This window comes from Botrytis byssoidea (genome assembly GCF_014898295.1).
Source record: "Botrytis byssoidea strain MUCL 94 chromosome Unknown BBYS_002, whole genome shotgun sequence".
In the NCBI taxonomy this organism is placed as follows: Eukaryota; Fungi; Ascomycota; class Leotiomycetes; order Helotiales; family Sclerotiniaceae; genus Botrytis; species Botrytis byssoidea.
The window spans coordinates 502,540-524,247 of record NW_024065843.1 but is presented as its reverse complement, the minus strand read 5'-3'; the positions used below and the strand labels follow the sequence as shown (position 1 = coordinate 524,247).

The 21,708-nt window shown below is 42.6% G+C and overlaps 10 protein-coding genes across 10 annotated transcripts; 4 read left to right on the top strand and 6 right to left on the bottom strand.

Moving 5' to 3' along the window:
• Nucleotides 1–909: 909 nt before the first annotated feature.
• Nucleotides 910–1,557, top strand: EAE97_000943 (uncharacterized protein; the record flags this gene model as incomplete). The annotated part of the gene is made up of 1 exon (XM_038871453.1): nucleotides 910–1,557. The coding sequence occupies one exon, from the start codon at nucleotides 910–912 to the stop codon at nucleotides 1,555–1,557; it is 648 nt and encodes a 215-aa protein (XP_038737354.1).
• A 508-nt stretch (nucleotides 1,558–2,065) lies between these two features.
• EAE97_000942 (uncharacterized protein) lies at nucleotides 2,066–3,886 on the bottom strand (the record flags this gene model as incomplete). The annotated part of the gene is made up of 5 exons (XM_038871452.1): nucleotides 2,066–2,677; nucleotides 2,740–2,874; nucleotides 2,959–3,166; nucleotides 3,219–3,297; nucleotides 3,349–3,886. The coding sequence occupies 5 exons, from the start codon at nucleotides 3,884–3,886 to the stop codon at nucleotides 2,066–2,068; spliced, it is 1,572 nt and encodes a 523-aa protein (XP_038737353.1).
• Nucleotides 3,887–5,831: 1,945 nt separating this feature from the next.
• On the bottom strand, nucleotides 5,832–6,917 carry EAE97_000941 (uncharacterized protein; the record flags this gene model as incomplete). Its single annotated transcript, XM_038871451.1, has 4 exons — nucleotides 5,832–6,178; nucleotides 6,238–6,261; nucleotides 6,379–6,680; nucleotides 6,742–6,917. The coding sequence occupies 4 exons, from the start codon at nucleotides 6,915–6,917 to the stop codon at nucleotides 5,832–5,834; spliced, it is 849 nt and encodes a 282-aa protein (XP_038737352.1).
• Nucleotides 6,918–10,006: 3,089 nt separating this feature from the next.
• EAE97_000940 (uncharacterized protein) lies at nucleotides 10,007–10,860 on the bottom strand (the record flags this gene model as incomplete). Its single annotated transcript, XM_038871450.1, has 2 exons — nucleotides 10,007–10,559; nucleotides 10,622–10,860. 2 exons carry the CDS (start codon nucleotides 10,858–10,860, stop codon nucleotides 10,007–10,009), a joined length of 792 nt encoding a protein of 263 aa, XP_038737351.1.
• Nucleotides 10,861–12,221: 1,361 nt separating this feature from the next.
• EAE97_000939 (uncharacterized protein) lies at nucleotides 12,222–13,675 on the top strand (the record flags this gene model as incomplete). Its single annotated transcript, XM_038871449.1, has 2 exons — nucleotides 12,222–12,777; nucleotides 12,912–13,675. 2 exons carry the CDS (start codon nucleotides 12,222–12,224, stop codon nucleotides 13,673–13,675), a joined length of 1,320 nt encoding a protein of 439 aa, XP_038737350.1.
• A 497-nt stretch (nucleotides 13,676–14,172) lies between these two features.
• Nucleotides 14,173–15,912, bottom strand: EAE97_000938 (uncharacterized protein; the record flags this gene model as incomplete). Its single annotated transcript, XM_038871448.1, has 1 exon — nucleotides 14,173–15,912. The coding sequence occupies one exon, from the start codon at nucleotides 15,910–15,912 to the stop codon at nucleotides 14,173–14,175; it is 1,740 nt and encodes a 579-aa protein (XP_038737349.1).
• A 288-nt stretch (nucleotides 15,913–16,200) lies between these two features.
• On the top strand, nucleotides 16,201–17,457 carry EAE97_000937 (uncharacterized protein; the record flags this gene model as incomplete). The annotated part of the gene is made up of 1 exon (XM_038871447.1): nucleotides 16,201–17,457. One exon carries the CDS (start codon nucleotides 16,201–16,203, stop codon nucleotides 17,455–17,457), a length of 1,257 nt encoding a protein of 418 aa, XP_038737348.1.
• A 642-nt stretch (nucleotides 17,458–18,099) lies between these two features.
• Nucleotides 18,100–19,005, bottom strand: EAE97_000936 (uncharacterized protein; the record flags this gene model as incomplete). The annotated part of the gene is made up of 1 exon (XM_038871446.1): nucleotides 18,100–19,005. The coding sequence occupies one exon, from the start codon at nucleotides 19,003–19,005 to the stop codon at nucleotides 18,100–18,102; it is 906 nt and encodes a 301-aa protein (XP_038737347.1).
• A 542-nt stretch (nucleotides 19,006–19,547) lies between these two features.
• Nucleotides 19,548–19,919, top strand: EAE97_000935 (uncharacterized protein; the record flags this gene model as incomplete). Its single annotated transcript, XM_038871445.1, has 1 exon — nucleotides 19,548–19,919. The coding sequence occupies one exon, from the start codon at nucleotides 19,548–19,550 to the stop codon at nucleotides 19,917–19,919; it is 372 nt and encodes a 123-aa protein (XP_038737346.1).
• A 323-nt stretch (nucleotides 19,920–20,242) lies between these two features.
• On the bottom strand, nucleotides 20,243–21,524 carry EAE97_000934 (uncharacterized protein; the record flags this gene model as incomplete). The annotated part of the gene is made up of 5 exons (XM_038871444.1): nucleotides 20,243–20,577; nucleotides 20,634–20,701; nucleotides 20,749–20,866; nucleotides 20,923–21,301; nucleotides 21,354–21,524. 5 exons carry the CDS (start codon nucleotides 21,522–21,524, stop codon nucleotides 20,243–20,245), a joined length of 1,071 nt encoding a protein of 356 aa, XP_038737345.1.
• Between the last annotated feature and the right edge of the window lie 184 nt (nucleotides 21,525–21,708).

The following is a 21,708-nucleotide window of genomic DNA, read 5'->3' as shown; positions in this document are numbered from 1 at the left end:
TTATATGTACTTATTTTATACTTACTTGTACTTCTGAGTATGTCGTATGTAACCTTCAAGTGTAAGGCTGGGTTGAACAAACGAAGGAGAGTCCCAGAAACCGAACATTTGCAAATATCTCTTAGTGGCAGCGATAAGCCACGAAGAACTAATTACCTATTGCTTAGCTGGTAGTTGGGTAGTATTATGTGGTCAAGAATATTAGTACTCTATCCTTTACTTCCACTTTTTGAACATGGAAACTGGACAGCCACCATGTTTTATCCAATATTGACACTGTCATATTCATGTCAACGGCTTTCAAACTAAAAAAGGAGATGGCTCTAGATGTTGCTGTCGTCACCCCACAGCTAAAGTGGCCCGTGATAAGCTTCATCCCAGTATCACATCACCCCTCCAGACTAGAAATACCTAGGTATTCTATGAATAACATGATAATATTTGTATTTAGTCTGCATCTAGTACAATTAACACGCATACACATAATCTTATCATACCCTACTACTCGTACTTAGTGCAATCCAAGTCGAAGTAGACATCATCTAGTCCGCCGCTGTGCCTTGCGTGTTCAACTTACCCCATAGTAAGATTACATACCACCATACCTACCCATGAACAAAACAAAACCAAAACCAAAAAAAATCTTGTTTCCCACGAGCCCGCCAACACGCAACAACCAGGATTAAATCTCGCCAAAAGAGTGTACCCAGCAAGCAAGATCCTGAATCTGGACCTCGATGACATCACACCATCTTATTTTCCTGCTTCTTCCAATCTTTTTTAATGTATGAAGTCCCACCCAGCCTCGTTGCTGGTTTTCCCATTCCCCAATTCCACTTAATCCACCTTGAAGAAAACCAACTATAAAGACCTTCTCAAAGCAATTTTTTTCATTTGTTTACTTTTCTGATGTCCTTTATTCTCGAACCCTCATCCGAAGCCTATCGCGAACGCAAAGCCAAGAAATCGCGCTCGCAGCCTCAAGCTCCAAACCAACAACTCCAGAGCCAATCTCCACCAGCTCCACCCCAAAACATGTCGATGCAACAACAACAAAATGGCGGGCAGCTAGCCCACAACTTCCAGCAAAACTTCCAACAAGCAAAACAGCCCGAAACCAGCAAACCTCGATACAAGGGAGGAAACTACGGTCCGGGCACCATATCGCAGCGAATTGAAAAAGCCATGTACGAACTGGAGCATCAAACCTGGCGCTGTCGTCTCGACAAGCCTTCCGCGCTGCTCGAATACATTGATCCCAAAGCCGTGTTTGCGTCTCCCGAGTACGGAATCCTGACCAACGATTCCGAGCCGACGTTGAAGGAAACGCTCGAGGATGACGATATGCGGACGTGGAATTCCTACGAGATTAAGGATATGAAGATTGTGGAGGTGAGCATGATGGCCGCCACCGTCGTGTATGATGTGACGGCGAGTATCACGGATGAGAAGGGTTATTCAAAGGGCATTTACAAGGCCTATTGTACGAGTTGTTGGAAGCAGGAGGCTAGTGCGGATTGGAAGTTGTGTACTTATACCGAGGCGCCGCATCCTTAGGGGAGGGTCAGCCGGGGCTTGCTTGGATGAATGGAATAAGTAAAAGGGGCGATTAATTATGATGTTATGTTATGTCTTGGTGGATGGATGTGCATGGTGTCTGATGGATGAGGCGCGGGTTGGCATGGCACGGGCATGTTTGGTGTTTGGATAGGTAGGATGATATAGGAGTTTTAATGGATATTTCGTCATCAATATTGTCTATTTTTTCAATGATTCACCAATTGTCCCATCCATATCAGGTGTATGAGCATTCACTGATACATCCTTTTCTCGCACACGCTGGACTTGTATTCAGTACTTTGGATTATAGCGTCCAAAAAGACAGAACAAATAATTCATGGGATAATGTCGCCAGTATGAGATCTCACTACAGCATCTCAATATATCAAAGCAGAACACCGTTATCCTATTCAAACACACCAACATATGACAACATTCCTCATCCAAAAATCCCAAGCATTCAAAATCCCCCTCTCCCACTGCCCCCTCATCTCTACACAGCCCTCTAAAAAGTCCCCCAATAATGCTTATCATAATCCCCCTGCGGCTTCCACAACGGCGCAGGCGTATACACCGGAATCGGCACCGCGATACCATACCCCGTTGTCGGCACCGCCCAACTTGGCCACGTGGGTGTCGCCCATCCCGTCGGCGCACTAGTAATCGTATACGCACTGGTATACGTTTTTGTTTTTGGATTTTCTCCCGCGCCCAAACTGACAAGACCATCGTTAGTGCCATAGACATTATCGCCCTGGCCGAAAATGTTAGAAATGTGGTTCACACTTGTGCTTCCGCTTTCGGTCCAGACGGTGACGTCTTTGATGGTGACGTTTGTGGCGGGGATGTAGTCGGAGGCGAGGAGGTAGAGCGCGGGACGTTGAGCGCCGTTTTGGATGGAGCCGGTAAAGTTGCGGAAGGTGATGTTGGTTAAGGCGACGGCGCCGCTATCGGGGAGGTAGGTTTGTTGCCAGTATTGGTTGAGGTTTATTCCGTAGAGAGATGCTTTGGAACGGAAGTTTTCCCAGAGGATATTGGAGACATAGCCGGAGCCACCGGGGTAGGTCTTGATGAAGACGATTTCGTTACCGCCGAGAACGGATATGTTGCGTGCGTGCTTGGTGGAAGGGTTAGCTTTAAGAGTAAGAGAGGCGAGGAAAGAGAAGGGGGGATGCGAACAATGTTTGATATCTCGGCCGAAACATTTAAACTCCCAATCGAAATTCCCGAGCCAACTTGGTTACAAACCAAATTCTCCACCAGTGCATGATGGGAGGGACTTTTGACAGATACGCATTCATCTCTATTTGTTACCTATCATCACCAACGTCAGTTTCTGTTTTCCTTAATCCAAACCCCGTGGTAGTCTGGAAGAATTTTAAGATCTAGAAACCATACCTCGTTATCATGAACCCAATAGTTCGTTCCAATAGCATCAATTCCATCATAAGAACCCAGATTAGCTCCGCGGATAGTCAGGTGATATACTTCAATATTCTCGCCAAAATCAAAGATGAAGTGGAATTTGGGACTATCAATTAAAAGTAGATCATGAACTGTAGCATTTATCGGAGAAATGAGACGGAGCATTCGAGGTCGATTAGTGCTGTGGAGTTGTTAGATAGACACAATCTTTTGAAGAGAAAGGGATAACTTACTTTCCATTAATACGGTACAAATAACCTTGGCCTTGAATTGCTCCAAGACCATTAGCGGAGTAGAGTTCGAAATCAACGGCTAAGTTTGTTTAGTTGAGAAGAATCGAAAGTGAAGGAGTGATTGTCTCACCATTAACAATAACGATTAAGTTCTCCAAGAACTCTCCGTCACCCTCCCCATTAATAGTACTATTCGATACCTCAACGTCCGTAATCCCATCATCCAGAATTTGCTTCGGCAATACATACCTATTCAACTTCTCTACACCTGCAAATCCCTCTAGAATCCTTGCGCGAGGTACAACATATGGTACAACATAAGTCGAATCCGTCGAATTGGGGTAATAAGTCGCGGTAATAAGACCATCAAGTTGAAAAGCCCAATTAGCTGCATTACTCAAGATAATGCTAGTTTTGAGCGTGTAGTTTCCCGCAGGTACAATTAAACGACTACCAGCATGTTTTTGAACACAAGAGGTAAATGCGTTAGTAATTGGGATAGAGACATCGTCGGTGAGGGGATTGAAGGTTGGATATAGGGTGCGAATGTTGCACTCAATAGTTTTTTTGGAAAGAGGTGTGGTTGCGCCAACTGGACCAGTGAGTTGAGCTTGTGAAAATAGACCCAAGTGGAGGAACAAGAGTAGGGATGCTTTGATCGAAAGCATCTTGAATACCTGATACCTTTTTGAAAACGATACTATAATACATGTAACTACAATCTTTTTATGCTCGCTCACGACAATATCGTCAAACAGACGTACATTTCACGAATTCTGTCGCAATCGCAGAACCCATAACGACTTTAGATCTGCAAATTTGATGGAAGAGATTATGCACCAAACATATATCTTCAATAAGCTTTTTAATGTATTGAACCCTAGATTCGAAAGGCAGGTGGGGTTGCACCCTGTGAACGTCATGATCAAGGGGTATGGTGCATTTTGGGTGACATTCGGTAACTCGGCCGAGTTATGACCGTGAGTCAGCACCTCCTTCCCTATTTCAAGTCTTTGACATGCAAAGGTATATTGAGGTGGTATTTTGTTATGGGTTGTGTTTGGGTCGAGTGTGTTTCATAGGTTACTTGGATTTGCCAAGCTTATTTTCACTGCACCTTCTCCTCATCACTCCGAAGTCCAGTTCCTGAGCTACTCATTCTCTTATCAGTATAATTTGCATAAATAATCTTGGCTACGCTCAATAAAGTCACAAAGCTATTGCCTATAGAATGGTCTCCGATATCAATACCGTCTGTAAAACGTCGAAAATATGGCCCTGAAAAATCCAAATTTAGCATCAGTCTCTCCAGAAATCGCTCCCCGACGTCGGAAATTTGAAGCTGCTTGCATAATTCGGAGTGGATGTTTCTTTGTCTCACTGACACTTGTATACTGAGCTTTTCATACATGAGTAGACGCAGGTCGTTTACTTCGCAGGGAGAGCCAAAACCAAAGTTTGGGAAAAGTAGGGGTTTCCCTTCGACCACTGGCCTCTCCATGGCTAATTCAGGTACTTCTCAGCTTGACATAAAGCGCTGGTACCCTATAAAGAAGATAATCAAGGTAGCAAGTTCCTAATAAGGTGGTAATATGTACTGAAATTAGTTAGCTAACGACTGCTTGATGTTCAAACACGAATTTACTGTGCGGGTTAATCAATCTCAGCCAAGAGCTGTAGCGGTGACGACATTGCGCCATGGACTGATCAGAATGGATATGGCGAGAAGTGTTAGTGATGTAGAATGATATCCCGTGCTACATCATGGCGCTACTGAACCAAGAGAAGAGAAAAATATCGCAACGCAAATTTAGGCGCGACACTTAAATTTTCTGGCTTCATTGCCATCATCTGCTGCGTGAATTCAGATAGTTCATTGCAAACCGTCGGGCAGTGAGAGCCAAGGCGTTGCGCAAAAAATGGATGTGATCCAGAGTTGTAGGAGAAAAAAGTCTGTACTTTGCTCGCAAAGATTATATATGCGTTCAATAACCGATGCAAATGGAATGATTCACTTAGAGGTCATATCCTAAGCTCAAACATAAAAAATGTGGTATACAATTTCCCCATAGCGTAGTCGAGCAACATATGGAACTCGTTTGCCCCTAGAATCTCGACTATTGGAAGAAATACAAAAAGCAGATAGGCTCTTAACTAATCATTTTCGGTGCCCAAGAGGAAACGGAGATGCCGTTTAAACCCAATAAATTTCAAAGCTCACACAGAAAAGCTTCATAAAGTTTTATAATCAGGGGCTAGCCCTTCTTCACGAATGACAGGTCTTCGACTTGGGCTCGATGGAGTCTTTAACCTCGAACACTCCCGTTCTCCACTTGAAGACAATGCAATTATTCCCGTGGAAAAGCCTCAGCACTGAGTTTATCAACGTGCACGATTTTCAATTAATCTATAACTAGAATCCGTACTAGAATCTGAAAGTTTGCTTTAGAAATTCGGAATTAAATCGCACAGTAGAAAATAAGGAATACTATGGGAATCGGATGCCAAAAAGCCTTTCTTTACTCAGCAGAACAACAAACTGTACTCGATGATCTTATAAGTAGAACCTACTCGAAGAATATACCCTCAGCAATCTTTGACAGGAGTCTCAGTTCATTCTTCCTGAATCCGAGAATGTTTCTTTTCTCTGTCGTTGACGCCAAGCCATAGCATATCCGGGCGACTATAGTGGCCACCAACATCTATGAATGCTTTGTACTTGAGTATATCATCTAGATCTAAATCCGCATATATTATACCCTCTTCAGCATCTGGTATGTCGACAGAGAGTTTTCGACCATCCGGACCAAAAATTGCCGAACTGCCTCCCCCCGGGGTGTTCATTAGAGCGCCGGCGCTTGTGTCCATTCTATCAATGCCATTTTGAGTCAAAACAGCTGTTGTGTGAAGAACGAATGTTTGAGATTCGATTGCGTATGTTTGAGATAAATTATGGGTGCCTGTTGCGTTGACGTAAGCATAGAGTAGGCTCTATTGTGACATTGAATGTACAACGAACCTTCTTTAGACATGGACCATAATCCTGGACCTCCGTCATGTTCGAAAACGGGGGGCCACGCAGCCACATGAAAATGTTCCTTCTGGAGTATTGTGTTGTACTTTAATAATGGTTGAGCATGCTCCCATCATGCCGACGCACCAATCCTACCAATACCTGGAACTTCTGCTACATTTTTCAAGCAATTGCCGGATGCATCTCCAAATACAGTTCTCTCCATATGAGTAGGCTTCAATTTTCTTCTTGCCATTGTAATTTCGCCATCATTCCTTATGATTGCCTGAGAAATGTATAGAGAATTGTTGTCATTTTCCGAGAATCCAAGTGACACAATGATATTGTATTTAGCTGCATAAGCACAAATTTGTGCCATCTGAGAAGATTTGATTTTCAACGAGTTTTTGATGTAAATTGTAGACAATTCGAAATCAATAAGGCGGGACCTGAAATTTGTTGGTGTTATTTCGGCGCTCGATTGACAGGATATTATATCGATATACATACCAGATCCAAGCTGGGTACCCAGGTATCCAGCATTCGGGAAAAGTAATGAGCTTTGCTCCATTCGTAGCTGCTTCCACTATAAGGCGACAGGTCTTCTCCACAGCCTTCTCAAGATCCAACCATTCCGGTTCTGCTTGTGTTACTACAACTTTCGTGATCCCTTTTAAGTGTCCCATTTTGTTCTATTTGTTCGATGGATTTAATGAGGGACAAGCTTTCCAGATGCGATCAACTTATACCCAAAACTTGGGCGGGGTCGCCCCCCGGAATGATACACTTCCATGACTTTGTAAGATAGACGATATGTTACAAATCTGAATGCATCAATGATGGGGGATGATAGTAGTCTTATCGCACGTAGCGGGATAGGAATGACTACTCCATTCCCGCGGAACTGTAAGCAGTGAGAAACTCTCGCCGGCTCGTGGTGACTCTCCGGGCTTTGAACCGGGCTCTGAAAATAAGTTTGAAGGGGGATTCGGGTGATAAGAGAAGGGATCCACCGTAGTGATCTGTATTGTTGAGCTGTACGTTCCAGAAAATTGATTTGTTGACGAATTTTCAAGGTGGTTCCTATGTGAATGGAAACCTGGCAGTCAAATGAGTGCGATTTGTAGAAGCAGAGAGCCATAGCTGATACGAAGAATATCCTTACGAGTGCGACGGAGGGAGTGTATTTGTAATTAGCAGAAATTGACCATCTCGTCGAATGCCATGTAGAAATTCTTTATTGTCTGTTGAATGAGTGATGCTGTTAGCACTAAATTTCTGGTACTTGCAGCACTAGAGCCGCAACCTAGCACAGACACTAAGCTTTGTTTCCCCATATTGTCTCCTTCATCAAACCTTGTAATACTTACTCATGTCAACCTTGCCAACGACGACAACGACCCAAAAGTTGGAAAGAATAAATACCCAGCCATTGGTTCCTTCTGCAGAAATACACGATGCAGGTTTGTAGTTTGCCAGATCATATTTCGATGGTTATTACAATCACAAACAGTTTTCAAGTGAATAAAAAGACTCAGCTGGGTTTTGTCAATTGAATGTTTCAATAACCATCAAATCTGTTTGATACAACTTCTATTGATTGTATAGAATCGTGGGAATTTATATGATATAGTTTCGATGGCAATCATCACTCCAGGTCAGTCCACAGTGGATCTGGCAAGTACCCTGTCATGTTCAACTTTGCTTGACGCCAATGTGCTCACTTTTCTTAATTCTTGTTCGGCAATATCAAGACCACGCTGGACAACATTCATTCTCACAACCTGAGTTCCTCCGATATTTATATGTGATTTTCTAATTTGCCTGGCAACAAGATCTGTAATGGCCAGCTTGTCTGATAGATCGAACTAATAAGCCTGCGCTCTTTCTGCCCTTCTGTTTCTTCCCACTTCTCCGGGACTTGGAATTTACCACAAATATAATCTTGACAACAAGTCATTTTCCTTCCCTTTTATAGGGAATATCAACATTACTTCGACTCTACCATTTGCCATACAATAACGAAGTTACCACGATTGCTTGAGTCCCGACAACAAAAGGTGCCCCCTCCTCTTTCGCTAGCTACCGACCCTCTGTTTGGCTTTGATAGCACTGAGCTTTAAGGTGCCTACGGATTTTCTCGACTCAACCTCAATCCCCAGACTTTGTCACACGAGCAGGTGTTTTCTTCTTTCCAACGATCGTCGCAATCGAACTACAGAGCGTGCGATCCAGAAAGTGCACAGAATCAACGCGAGGTTGGGGTATAGAACCAGAAGAACCAAAGGTTATGAGTCCATTAGGACTCTGTCTGTTACCGCATACACATGAGGAATAATGTATATGAAGAATACTGGTAGTAAGAGCAGCGTCTCGATATCATCCGGCATCATCACGGGCTTCATCGACTTGCTTAATGTCCCACAACAATCCTTGTGCTCGGAATCAAAACCTCGGATGCTCTCGAGAATTCACCACAATTAATGATAATGCCTCGAAGCGCAAGATCGCTCAAGTTGATGTATGATCAGTTCATCTCGCTGATTTGCAACTCGACCCTTGCCTATTGTGTAGCAGGTATGGATATCATAGTTAACTTCAGCTATGCATACTACGTTCTGACTCGTTCCATATCACCATGAACATGGGGTTCATTGAAAAATGAGGATGAAGACAAAGATGAAGGATACTTTATTGAAATCTACAGTGCGTACTTCGCAACTAAACATCAACGTTATCGAACACCTCTAAACTAATTTGGAACCAGTAAATGGGAACTGCTAAACCTATGAACATCTGCGTGCCTCGCTAGACACTTTCAGAATTATAGTATCATTAGGAATGATATCTAAAAGTACCATAAGAGATAATAATCGATTTTCAATTCCACACAATCTCCTTGGACATGGTCGTAGCTTGCAGACCAGATATCCCTCAAGTTGAGACGAAGATACAGCACAAGTTCAAGATACCACGTTTTTTACTGTCACATTGAGATATTTCGTGTTATGAAATGCCCATTACTTCTTTATCTTTGCTATAAGCAAAGTTTCCGCTACACTCTCAAGTGGGAGCAGAAACCCTTGTAAACCAACTATCCCGTTTCTGGAAACAAAAGCATGAGCGCTGCATCTTGAGCCGCTTGAAAACGAAAGCAAGACCTCTGTTGATATTTCGAATTTTCCTTTGAATATGCCTTTCGGTTGAAGAATGCTTTGGTCCTCCCAAGCTCTATGCTATCCTGGTTACTTTAGTGTGCCGATTGGCTCTCACTGACACCGACTGGCGAACTTAATTCGCTTTCTTGGTACTGGTGATAGTATGCGGTTCCAAACACTTCAAAAATGTTTGGCGGGCTTTGTTGGACAAATGATCTAGTTCTTTATCACTAGTTCTCCCATCTTTAGTCTTGAGTACCCGCGCCCTGACATCGAACTCATCATTGACTTTCAGTTCTTTGATTGCCTTCACAACATCGTTAGCCACATAGCGCATGTTTTGGTGGAAGTAGAGCATTTCGTCTTTTGGCAAAGATAAAAACAGTAGCAATGTCTTGACGCATTGAAAATGCTCTGTGATAAATTTACAGAGAAGTAAAAATCGACAGAGTTCACAGTGGTCCGAGAACGCCTCATCCACAGTGTGGTCTTGGTCATGCCAAAAGGTGCTCAAGTGTAAGCATATGTGTTTCACTTCTGCGTGGTTGTCCTTAGTGGTGCATCGTCGAATTTGTAGCTACAACGCGGTTAGTTTGGAGTTTGAATTACGGGGTGGATCAAAATACATTTTTCTGTTTCTTGGACCCATTTAAATCAATGGTGCCAAAATGTAGACGCTCACCGAAGTCAATAACAACGTTATCCCAGAAGAAGTCGACAATTTCCTTCCAGAGATTGATGTATTCATCATGTGCAACGTTCATCTTTTGTATCGCTTTGCCCTTTCCTTTCCCGCCCATAGTCAGGCTGTTACTGCTTGCTTCGTCTAGTTGTAGTGCATATTCGACTTTTTCTAGAAGCCATATTAATTTCTGAATACCCCGGTATTCGTTCGGCTTGAAGAAATCGAGCATTCCCTCTGACTGCTCCCAATCTTTCTCATTTGTCCAGTCCTCAAGATCATCTTCTGTGAGACCTAAAACCTCGTCGGACACGTAATGAATAGGAGAAAGAGCGCGGTGTGCGGCTGAAACTCTTCTGGAAATACTAAATCGTCTTCCGTTACGAGAGAGGCGCGCATATTCGGCATCTGGAGACCAAGCGAATATCAAAAGTTTGTAAATCCTGTTTCGTACTCCGACAGGGAGCATCTTAAATAACTTCCAGAAACTGCTGAATGTTAGTCCACAATCTTTGATATCAATGGCGCAGAATATTTGATCTATACTTACTCAAGTGAAGTTGGGCCATCTATAAGAAAATCGCCTATTGGTTTTACAGCCTTGAATTTGGAAGTGATTTTTGGTTCTTGTTTAAGACCAGGTTCTTGATAGAATTCGTCTTCAAACGACAGGTACGGAATCGACCTTGATGGAACTGGCTTGTTTGCACTACGAGGCCGGTCGTCTGATATGTAGCAATTTGAGAATGCTACTTCAAAAATTGGGACGTGAGTGTTCTTACGAGACATCGTGGCTGTTCGTTACTATATTCATGAAGAGTGATCAGTGGGAGGTTTGATAAATGAAGGAGGTGATAAACAGTTATGGGATATTGACAAGTGCTTACCAGAAGACTCAAAGTGAAGGTTGATGAGGAGGAAAGTTATAAGATCTTTTCAAGTGGTAGATTCTTGCGGCTGTTGTTGAAAGTGAGTGAAAGTATGAAGAGACAGAAGGATTGCCGATTAAAGGCAGATCTCTAAAATTTAGCAAGAAATCTATGAGATATTGCGTGAAAAGGCAGTGAGAATTAGTATTCGCGTTTTGAGTTGATCTGTAATTAGCTATTAGTGAAAAGAAATTCCTTGTAGTAGAAGAGAGAGCTATAATGTAAAAAAGGGTTCACAACAAGAGTTCACAACTAAATCAGTAATCAGAAGTAATTTGTTATGTGTTCGCAAGTGTTATATTTATGAAGGGACCTTGTTGTAGTAGTGGATGTGGATTACTTTGTCTGTTTGAATTTATGTCCAGTACAGCCTCAATTAAAGATTCACCACGATCAATGCTACCCCTCAAAATAATGCCTCCTAAGCCCGAGCCCGTGGTTTGGCCGAAATGAGTTCAAATTTCCATGGTTGGAGATATATATATAAAGACTACGCCTGGACAAGAACAATTCACTTCTTGTAAGTACTCAGAACCAACCTACTTCTATGCCCTTCAACAATATACCAATCAGGACAAGAAGTCATTCTTACATTAGTGGTCAATCTTTGACTGTTGCTCATACATTTAATCCTTTTCCAAACAGAAACATACTACTTGGAGTATTTCGTCAACTCCACCTTTCTCTTCTACATTTAAAGAACAAGGAAACTCTTCCAAATTGACGTCTACAAAGACTTGCAACTATCTTCATTTGCATACTTGCACAACGCAACCTATCTTGAGTACTTTGTTTAGCACAACTGCGACTTTTCGGCTCCAATAACTTCCTCTCTGCGAGTATTGGACAAAACCATCCAATGCAAACTACTATTCTTGGCTGTTCTTTCTCGCCTGATAATATCCCGCTAGATATCGGTTCTCTTCGTCAGGTTTAACGACACCCTCTGCATACAATAAAAAGACAATACTCAAATCAGCGTCCATCTTCCCGCCTCTTCAGATCAGCTTTATTTAGCTAGGTGCTTATTTCAAAAGGATCATCAGGGCCAGCATACATACGCGGCTCAGAGTTACTCACCCTCTCGACAAACCTGAGATAGCCACATACTCTCGGCTACAATCAAGATTTCCGTCTTGCCACTCTTGCAGACAGCTAAGGAAGATCTGCCCTCTAGACAAATATCCTCCCTCATCACTTTTAACGAGGAAGCTCAATACAATGGAGAAAAGATCTAATTCAAGGAACGACGATGATCGTACTAGAGATGGACCAGCTGACGAGACTCAAGGTACTTGTTCATCTGCGTGTCAAGAGCCGACAACCTCGTATCGAAATCGTATAGATGCGGATCAATCCAAGACGCTCTCCGAAACCAGCAGTCACGATAAAGTGCCTAGTATAACCACTGGACTTCCCACTATTTCTGACCATATCCCAGACCCATACATCCTGTCTCAAACCTCTACTCGCCAACCTAAGTTGCCTTCTAAAATTCCAAGCACTTCAAATGGCTCAATCCAAAATCGCTTGCTATTAACTAGCATCCAACCTCTTGCGAACTTGGCGACTTTCTCATTGTTTTCAAAGTTTCCCTTTAAGATACGACGAATGATATGGAAAAAGACTTTGCCTAGCCCAAGGATTATTCTGATACGGTCTATTCTGAGCAAGTGGCCCCTTCGAAATACCATCAGACCTCTAAGAAATTATAATACATATAAATCTAATTACGCTATGCCAAATGCAATGCTAGCGTGTAAGGAAGCTTTAGACGGTAATGTCCCTTTCTATTTCTACATTTATAACACAGATTGCTCAAGAAATGCATCATTGTCGAGAACCTGCGTGCAATGGAACTTGGCTCTTCCAAATCTTAAGCTTGCTCACAGTTGCTAATCTCTTGTACAGTGATCTTAGAAGAGTCTCAATTGGTGCGAAAAGAATTTATCTGTAAAGATATTCCAGGACCATGCCTGCAGAGCAAGATTGTTTTGAATTTCGAAACCGATTCGATATACCTTGAGACGGACGACGAACTAGCGAACTCAGCTATTCACTATGCGAGAAGATGGCGTCCCATTGCAATATTTTTGGATATCTGGTTTGATTTTCGGTTTTGGACAAAAATCTCGCATCTCATCCTCTCAATTCCTGAGGCGTACAAAGACAGATACAATAGCGATGACTTTCGAAAATATCTCAGGAACATATTTGCGTTTATTGAAGGACTGATCCGCGTAACTTTCGTCCTTGCAGACAAGACAGAGCATTTACCATACGCACAGAGAGATCTTGCATTAGAGTACCCAATGGATATTGACTACGCTCTGAATTTATACGCAAAGCACCCCCGGGAAGTGTCGCGCGAGGAATCATCGAGGCTTGGGGATTGGCACAAAGAATATTCTGCAAGCTTTGTCGATTTTGATATGGATGCTCTGAGAGAACATCCATACCGGAATGATTGGACTTCTGCTAGGAGGCCGGTAATTATTCCTGGAGATGCAGTTGTCGATTTTAAAATTATAGTTGAAAGGGAGAAGTCTGAAGAGTTGGCGAGAAGAAAGGAAAGATATAATGCAGTGAAGAGACAAATTGCTGAAGAAGAAGATATATCATGGCATGATGTTTGCTATGAGGGGCCTGCTAGGGAAAACCAGATGATGTTATGATTCAGTTGATCGTCATGGGCTTTAAGTTTTTGGGAGCAAGGCTAGTTAGCTGGTTTGTTTCTGTTAATCACGTTTCATTTCATCTATCATATCAATGGCAATTCCATAATACTTCAATTTATCCCATGTAGTAACTTCATCATGTATGACTAGAGGTGTTGAAGAATAGCCCACGCAATAATGCCATGTCATTCAACATTGATTGATACCCAAAAGGTCTAAACACCAAACTGAAATGAACAAATCTTATTCAGTACATCTTAAATCTGTGTTAACCATGATTCATAGCACAGAATTCGAACAATAAACCAATCTCCATTATGTTTCACACTCATCAAGCGAGGTAGGTCGAATAAGAAATCATGTTTAAAAAAAGCTATCTAGTCTTACATTGGTATAGCAATGAAGTTGGTATTTGCAACTTATATTTCATATCAAAATAACCTTTTATTACCTAATTATTGAACGGAATAAACCCCCTGAAAAGTCCTCCCTGTCTATCTCGAAATTCTCTCCTCGCCCTCTCCCACCCCAAAGTCCTTCAAGAACCTACCCCAAACAGCCCCCTTCCCACTCTCTCCCACCGCCACACTCCATAAGACTCTCGCAGCACCATCTTCCCATCCAATTGGACATCCATCCCACCCACCATTCCTCTTTCTGTTCTCAATAACTTCTTTGGCCGCGCTCAAATACCCAGGATCCACACTATTCATGGCTACTTTTCTATCTCGCCACGCTGCTGCTGCTTCCGTTTCCGTAAGCATATTGAGTGCGGCTTTCGCGAGATTTGTGTGGACGTGATATCCATTTTTGTGACGGTTAGCGGGCGTAGGTTCAAATACTCCCTCGCGAGCTGAGACGTTGATGATGTGGGCTAGTGGCTTGGCGGGTCGACCATTACTTGTGGGATGTGGACGGGGAGTACCTATGAGAGGAAGAAGTTCGCGGATCAGGATTAGAGGGACGAATGTATTGACTGAATGCGCGGAAATGACGTCTTCATAAGGTATTTCGTATAAGCTTTGAACCCAAGACGTCTTGGGTTCTTCCATCATTGTTGAGATCGAAGTATTGTTTTCTGTCCGACCGGTTACTCCGGCTTCCTCGGTGGATATCTCGTTGAGACGCTTTTGTTCTGTGTCAAACGCTAGAAGGTTTAAGCTCTGAACACCTCCTCTGAGTCGAGCATTATAGTTGGTATCAAGAATTAGATTGTCATGGTTATTATCCTCAAGTCGTAGCTGATCTTCCAATTCAATGGCTCGTCTTTCTTCTTTCACCGAGTCTGTCCAAGTTTGAGCTGCATTGTTTATAAGAATGTCAAGTCTTGGTGCGTTATCTCTACTCCAATCTCCCAGTATCTGCTTAATCCCAGAGACCAGATGAAAGACGTCGTTCGCTGCTCTGAAGTCGGCTCCTACGATTCTCAACCGCTTGACCCATTTTCCTGAGTCGCTTTCCGCTAAATATCTCACTGCTGCATCTCGTGGGTATCTAGACGATACTATTACTTGAGCGCCGCATCTGAGCAGTCGCAATGCGGTATAAAAGCCCAGGTTGATTCGACCTCCTGTTACCAATGCCGTTTTACCATCCAGATTCAGAGCTTCAGGCAGTGAAAGATTGCTTGATGCGAGATTGAAATCTCCGCAGGGTTTACAAAGAGCGAGATATTGAGGGTGAGGGCTCGTGATAAGAAAGTGACAGAGATAGCATTTTCTTTCTTTCCTTTTCCCTCTTGTTACTTTTTCGCTTGCCGTGGAAAATGGGCTCTGCAGACGCTGGTTTAGTACCTGCACTACATTGTTCAATGGTGTTTTTCCATCAATACGAATGCCATCCTGACTCTTGACATAGAAACCAAGTACTCTAAGTGTAGTCTCAACATCTTCTACCGAAGGTGGATTCTCAGCAGCACCTCCTAGAGCATCAGGAAGACTTCCATGCCTAGATTGAGGGCTCATTTGATGTAGGTAGGCTTGAATTCCCTGTATTATGCCAGTATACGAAGCTGATCCTATCGAATATAAGTACCGAGCCGGCGCATTTTTAGGATACAGCTCTTTTGCTATTTTTTCACCCAAGGGAGATTCGACGTGAGGAAGGTAGAGGGCCAAAAGACTAGGAAGCCCCTGTGTTTGGCATAACTCTTGATCCTGTCGAAGTTGTTGGGCTATTGAAGAAGGGGTGTGGTTCTTGATAAAGTCCTGGCATGATTCTTCGGTATTCAACATAGCTACCAGAATAATTCACAGTGAGATATTTTGTGACTACTTTTTTTGTCTCATCCTTTGAATTACTCATCGAGCCCTCAAGGTGGTGGGGTTTAAGCTTATTTGCGGCGTAGATGATGGGCCATTTCAGCAGTTTAGCGGGCCAAGCCCACTAATGCACCATCGTGCTGAGCCCTGTAAGTCATTCGAATTCTGCACAAAGAACAACAAAACCACAGTATTGCCCTCAAATATAGTAGTTCTATCTCAAGCCGATAAAATTCTTCCAACGTCCAAGTTCGTTACACAATGGACTCCAACATTTGGTCGATTCCATGGCCACGCGAACTTCCGGTAGTGGTTCGGTGCTTGCAAAAGTTACCGCGAGAAATAGTTCATCAAGTTTTGAGCGATTTACCAGTCATCAAGATGCTATCCATTCTCTCTTGGAAGTTACCATACCTCAATGAATGCGTTCTTTCTCATAGAGTCTATGGTCGATTATTCACTTCACAAAGCGAAATTTCGCATGCTTTGAACTATTACCCACTCTACCGCGAGATATGCTGGTTTTATCGCTGGCCTCCTGCAGATGCAGACTCTGTGTTTGCGAAATTAGGCCAGACACTCTTGAGTAACCTGATAACCGTGAATCACCTGGTCTTTCAAATGAAACGCATGATCAAAGTTGGCTTGAACTTAAACAATCATGATTTCGATCTTCTCGTCAAGTATGGAGGGCCTTGTCCACGCATTACAGACATCAGGTTTGATGGCAATGAATCTTTGTCCAGTTTGAAATATTGCTGGGACTATTGGAATTGGATCAAGCATGCCAAGCTGAAGCTCAACAAACGGAAATCCGACCAAATAGAATTCTCAGCATATTTGATTGAGACATATCCACGAATTCTGAAGAGACCACTTGATCCATCGCAGGGGGCTCCTCGACCCAACGCTACTCATACTGTGGTTATGCTTGAGAGAAAAGCGATGAAAACTCTTAAGAACAGAAGTTTATCCCATTATTGGGATAGTAATCAAGGCTTTCACAACCCGGGCAGATATGTGATTGAACTAGTACCATATGATCGATACCTTCGGCTATTACTTGACACAGTAGACAAGTATCCACTAGATGTCAAAGTCACTGGTCTTGAAGAAACTCTAGCCAAGGTCTCGTTACATAATGGCGGCCAGGAAACGAACCCAGAAGATACCGAGTTGGCTATTATTTCTAAAAGAAATTCTATTGATTTCAGATACCCAGAAAACATTGCTGCTAGTTTAAGGGTAGTATTGAAAGGCTTGATGTATATATACACAGAGCCGCCATTGACCATACCTCGCATTCAATGGGAATCACTTAGAGATGAAAATTCTTCAGAGAAGTGGCCAAGATTCTTCGTTGACAAAGGAAGCTCCGAACACCGACACTTCCAATATCCATGTGCAAACAAGAAAATAAAACCTTACGACGAAAGAGAGTATGAATGGCTAGCAGCTTTTGTCGAAGTAGTCACGTGGATAGAATTGAATATTGGACCGGTAAAGGAAGATTTCTAGATATTCACTGATTGGGAATCTATATATTGCTAATGGCAGTCAGTCTAGTGATAAATCTGCTTGGAAAAAGTCTTAATTATGGTTTTGGAAAGGTATTCTAATTAGAATGTCAGATTCATTGAACAACAACCATGAAAGGACATCGTCACAGGCGAGAGCAGATAAAAATTAGACATGTGCTGCCTATCATCTTGTCTAATTTCGAAGTTGAATGTTCACCGCGTCATACTGTCCCACTAAGCACATGTGCGAAGCAAAACCAGATAGATTGGTATTGTTGATCGGATTGATTTGATTTGATGTGATCTAGGAGTTATTAAGCTCACTATGTAAGAAGTGTTTCTATTCTACCATCCGAGACAACATTCAAAAATTGCCGACTCTGTTGGAAAGTAAAGCCGACCTGCAAATTGCTGGTAGAATGATTGGTAGACACTATGGCGATGTTGAGGTCTTTTTTAGAGCTACCGTAGCATTGGTTCCCAGGGAAAAGATTTCTTTCGCGTTCGTTCTGTATCTTATAGTTCCAAAGTTCTTGTCCTCTTCTCGTATTCGATGAGATTTTTCGATGGCATCAAACTCCACCCAAAGCCTCCCTGAGTTTTATCATTGAGAGACTGAATTTAAAGGTAGCATCGGCCGTTATAAGGCGGATGACGGAGTCTGAACCGATATCTCGAATTTTACCACAGGCGTTGGACAAGCAGGGTTCTTTTCGTTCTCCTTTTGAAGTGCACTCTGCATTTCTTCGATACAAACGTTCTGTTCCTTCCTACAACCAAATGCTCCCCAGATATTTCGAGGAATATCTGTTGTAGGTTTGAGGATGAATTCCTTTAGATTCGGCATCAACGTGACCGCACGGTGGCCCAAGAATTCTAATCCATCGTGACGATTCCAATGTGAATACTTGACGGTTCTAAGTTCATTGAATAGGTTACACATCCAAGTTCCAATTGAACGTCCAGAATTAATATCATAGTAATACAGAAGGTTATTATTAAGTCGCCAATAATTTCTCTGAAACTTCATGCTACTGCAGTCAAAGATGTCTTTATCGGGATTGACGAAGAAAGTTCGAAACAAGCAAACTTGAGCGGAATCCAAATTACCAAAATGTAGACGTATTTTCTTGTAATATTTTTCAGCCTCTTGACGGCTTTCGTGGTTGACAAACAAGACTGGTGGTGTTGGAGCACCCAAATCGAAAGATATATCCGTTGGATGAGTAGTTATTTCGAGTAGACGCTCCTGCGAACAAGCTAGACCCCATATCACCAGCCTTAATTCGATGGCGAGCCGAGGAAATGGTTCGAATGTACAAGATGCTTCTCTTGATATCGTGTCCGAGCGGGTGGTCTCACTTTCAGGGAAAGATTCGAGTGTGCTAGCTCCTTGTTGTATATCGGTCGCAGGAGTTGTCTTGCACACGTTGGTGCACGAATCAGATCTATTGGTTTCTTGTTGTAAATTGCAAATGGCCAACTTTTCAACACCGGAAATTGAGCTATTGAATGCCCCATCCGTCATTCCATCGATATTGGACATCGTATTCGGTAAGATCTTTTCAAGTAAGCTACTGCTAAGGTTGGAGATGAAGATATGATACCTGAAAGGGAGACAGATGTCGAAAAAAAGGAGATGGTGAGAATGCTGTTGTATTCGTTTTGGGATTTAAGCTGAGGTTGATGAAGCAGGTAAAGAGATGGGCCAAGAGTTCGGTTACCTGAGAGATACAAGCTAATGAAGTTATTCACTTGAACTGACGATAGTATTCACCTGAGTCTTGGATTTTACATACTCGTATAGATTACAATATGACCATCATAACAGGCTCGTTACAAATTGCCTAGCTGATTCTAGAAGGCACTTTCGTATGGAACACACCTGGGCAAGACATGGAATATTGCAACAGAACAATGAAATTCTGAACACACTCTAGATTTTGAAACATTGCATCTACATTCTTTCATCAATCCAGACTATTTAGATAGCAAAATCCCTATTACCAAGATGATACAACCAACATCCCACACAATCACTTTCGAAGCATCGCACTGTAAGCCTGCAGCTACCCCGTAATTTCGAAGATGCCGTACCTAGGACTCACGTCTATCGATCCATTCGGAATACTTTCCACTAGCCAAAAGTCTACACCACTACCTTCTCATGCCCATGACTCACCTCGCGAAACATCTCAACAAATTTGGAGTTTGAAAGAATGGATTTTCTATCCATTCACTGTTTTCAACAACCGAGAGGAGTTCGACGAAAAAATCAGAGAAATACTCGTGCAAGGGTCCATGGTGACCATCTGTGAAATCTGGACTGATGCTAGACTATTGACTAGAATGTCTGCTTTACAAAGTTTGTCAAGTCTCGGAGAAAGCAAAAGTGCTTTGAAGAATTGGCTGGGACCTGAGAGACGGAGAGTGCAACGATGTAAAAAGAAGACAGAATGATGCTTGTAGTAGAACAATCTTTGAAACATTAACTTCTTTGAAGATGCCCAATATGTGAGACTGTTTCAAGTGATGATATTTCGGTGAAATATTAAATAATAAACATAACCCATCCACTCTGGATGGCTTCCGAAAAAGCGCTGGTATCTTTCAAAACAATGGTATCTTAGCCCAACCCCACCCGCATTAAATACGCCAACACCTGGCGTACGCCGTGAACTCCGTTCTCAATAGTAACGCCAATAATCAAAATAAACAGGTGATAATACAATCGAGAATGCAATTCGTAACGCTATTTTCTTTCGTGTGCTACATCTCCACATCTATGCCATAGAATCCTCTGTACGGATCCTCATACTGTGGATTTCTATGTCTGTTGTCCGCTGTATATATTTATCACCATGCATAGGTTGTGGATAAACATGATCAGTCGAACTGTTCGTATCCAAGCTTTGTTTCATATAAGACATTCGACTTTTCCTTCGGGTTGGCAATGAGCTGAGATGACTGTTGTAACTGTTGTCGGGACTGCCGTATGATCCAGGATTCTTGCCGCTGACAAATCGATCCCAGTATGGTTTGAGTGGAGGAATACTTCCACAAACGATAATAACGAAAAGTTCCGAACCGCTCCATACGAGCAAATCGTAAGTTTTCCCTAGTTGCTGTTAGTGCTTTGTTGTGTTACTGCCGACATGTATTTGGTAAGCTTACAAGTAAGATCGGAGTGGGCGTTAAGTGATCCCAAAAATGTTGTCTTAACGATACAGCAAACAGCAGCACTGGTATTGTTAGTGCTTATTCTCTCGAATGAGGGAGAGTAACTTACATAAGTCCAAGGCCCAAAAGTATGGTCAAGTTGACACGCTTCTTCATATCCATGTTGAGATTCATGATGACACTAGCAGGTACAAGGGCGAGTACAATATCTGCGAGGCAATTCTCAGCTAATACACCTCGTTAGTAAGTCTCATTTCGTCAACATAGACATTGTAATACGAACCTGCAGTAAACATGGCGAACCGAGATTGAACACTAGGATCCCAGCACGTGTGTGGAATACTAGAGTCCCATAATGCTTCAGGCGGGCTGCATTGCACGTAGGTGAAGATACAATCTAGTCCGTTGATGAGAGCCGTGAGCGCCATAGCTCCATAGACAAGCCATTTGCGCCAAGCGGTCGTATCACCACTCATGATTCGAAGAACAAGAAATCCCACTGCAGCTTTGCCAGTGATGAAGGCGAAGACAATGACCACTTGGATTATGTAGTTGAACTTTGCGGCTTTCATTGTTTGCTCCAAGTTGAGGTAATATAGATGTCGAAATCCTCCAAGTTTCCATTCGTATGTCATGAGACCGCCATATGTTATAAAAAGACACTATCATGAAGTTAGAACAATATCATATGAATCTTGAAAGAGATAGACGTACCAAAGTAACAAGCATGACCCAATCATCCCTCCCAAGACCTTTGATCATGATTCTGGCATAAAATCTTGCCATGACAATCACGAAAGCAAACGCAATCTGGGTCAAGACGATTATAGAAGCCGTTATTCCCCTGTCAACGTCTCCACCTGCTGGTACTTCGGTGCCGTGCATATTGATGAACTTGATGTATAGGCTGATATAAACTCGATATGAAGCAATTGAGCGTCAAACAGCAGATCAAACAAACTTAATCAAAAGCAAACCCAACGATCATGATTCATGTTCGATGCTATTGGGATAGATGATCTATTAAGCTACTTGAGCATCTTTCTTGGTTGAACCCCCGCAATGATAT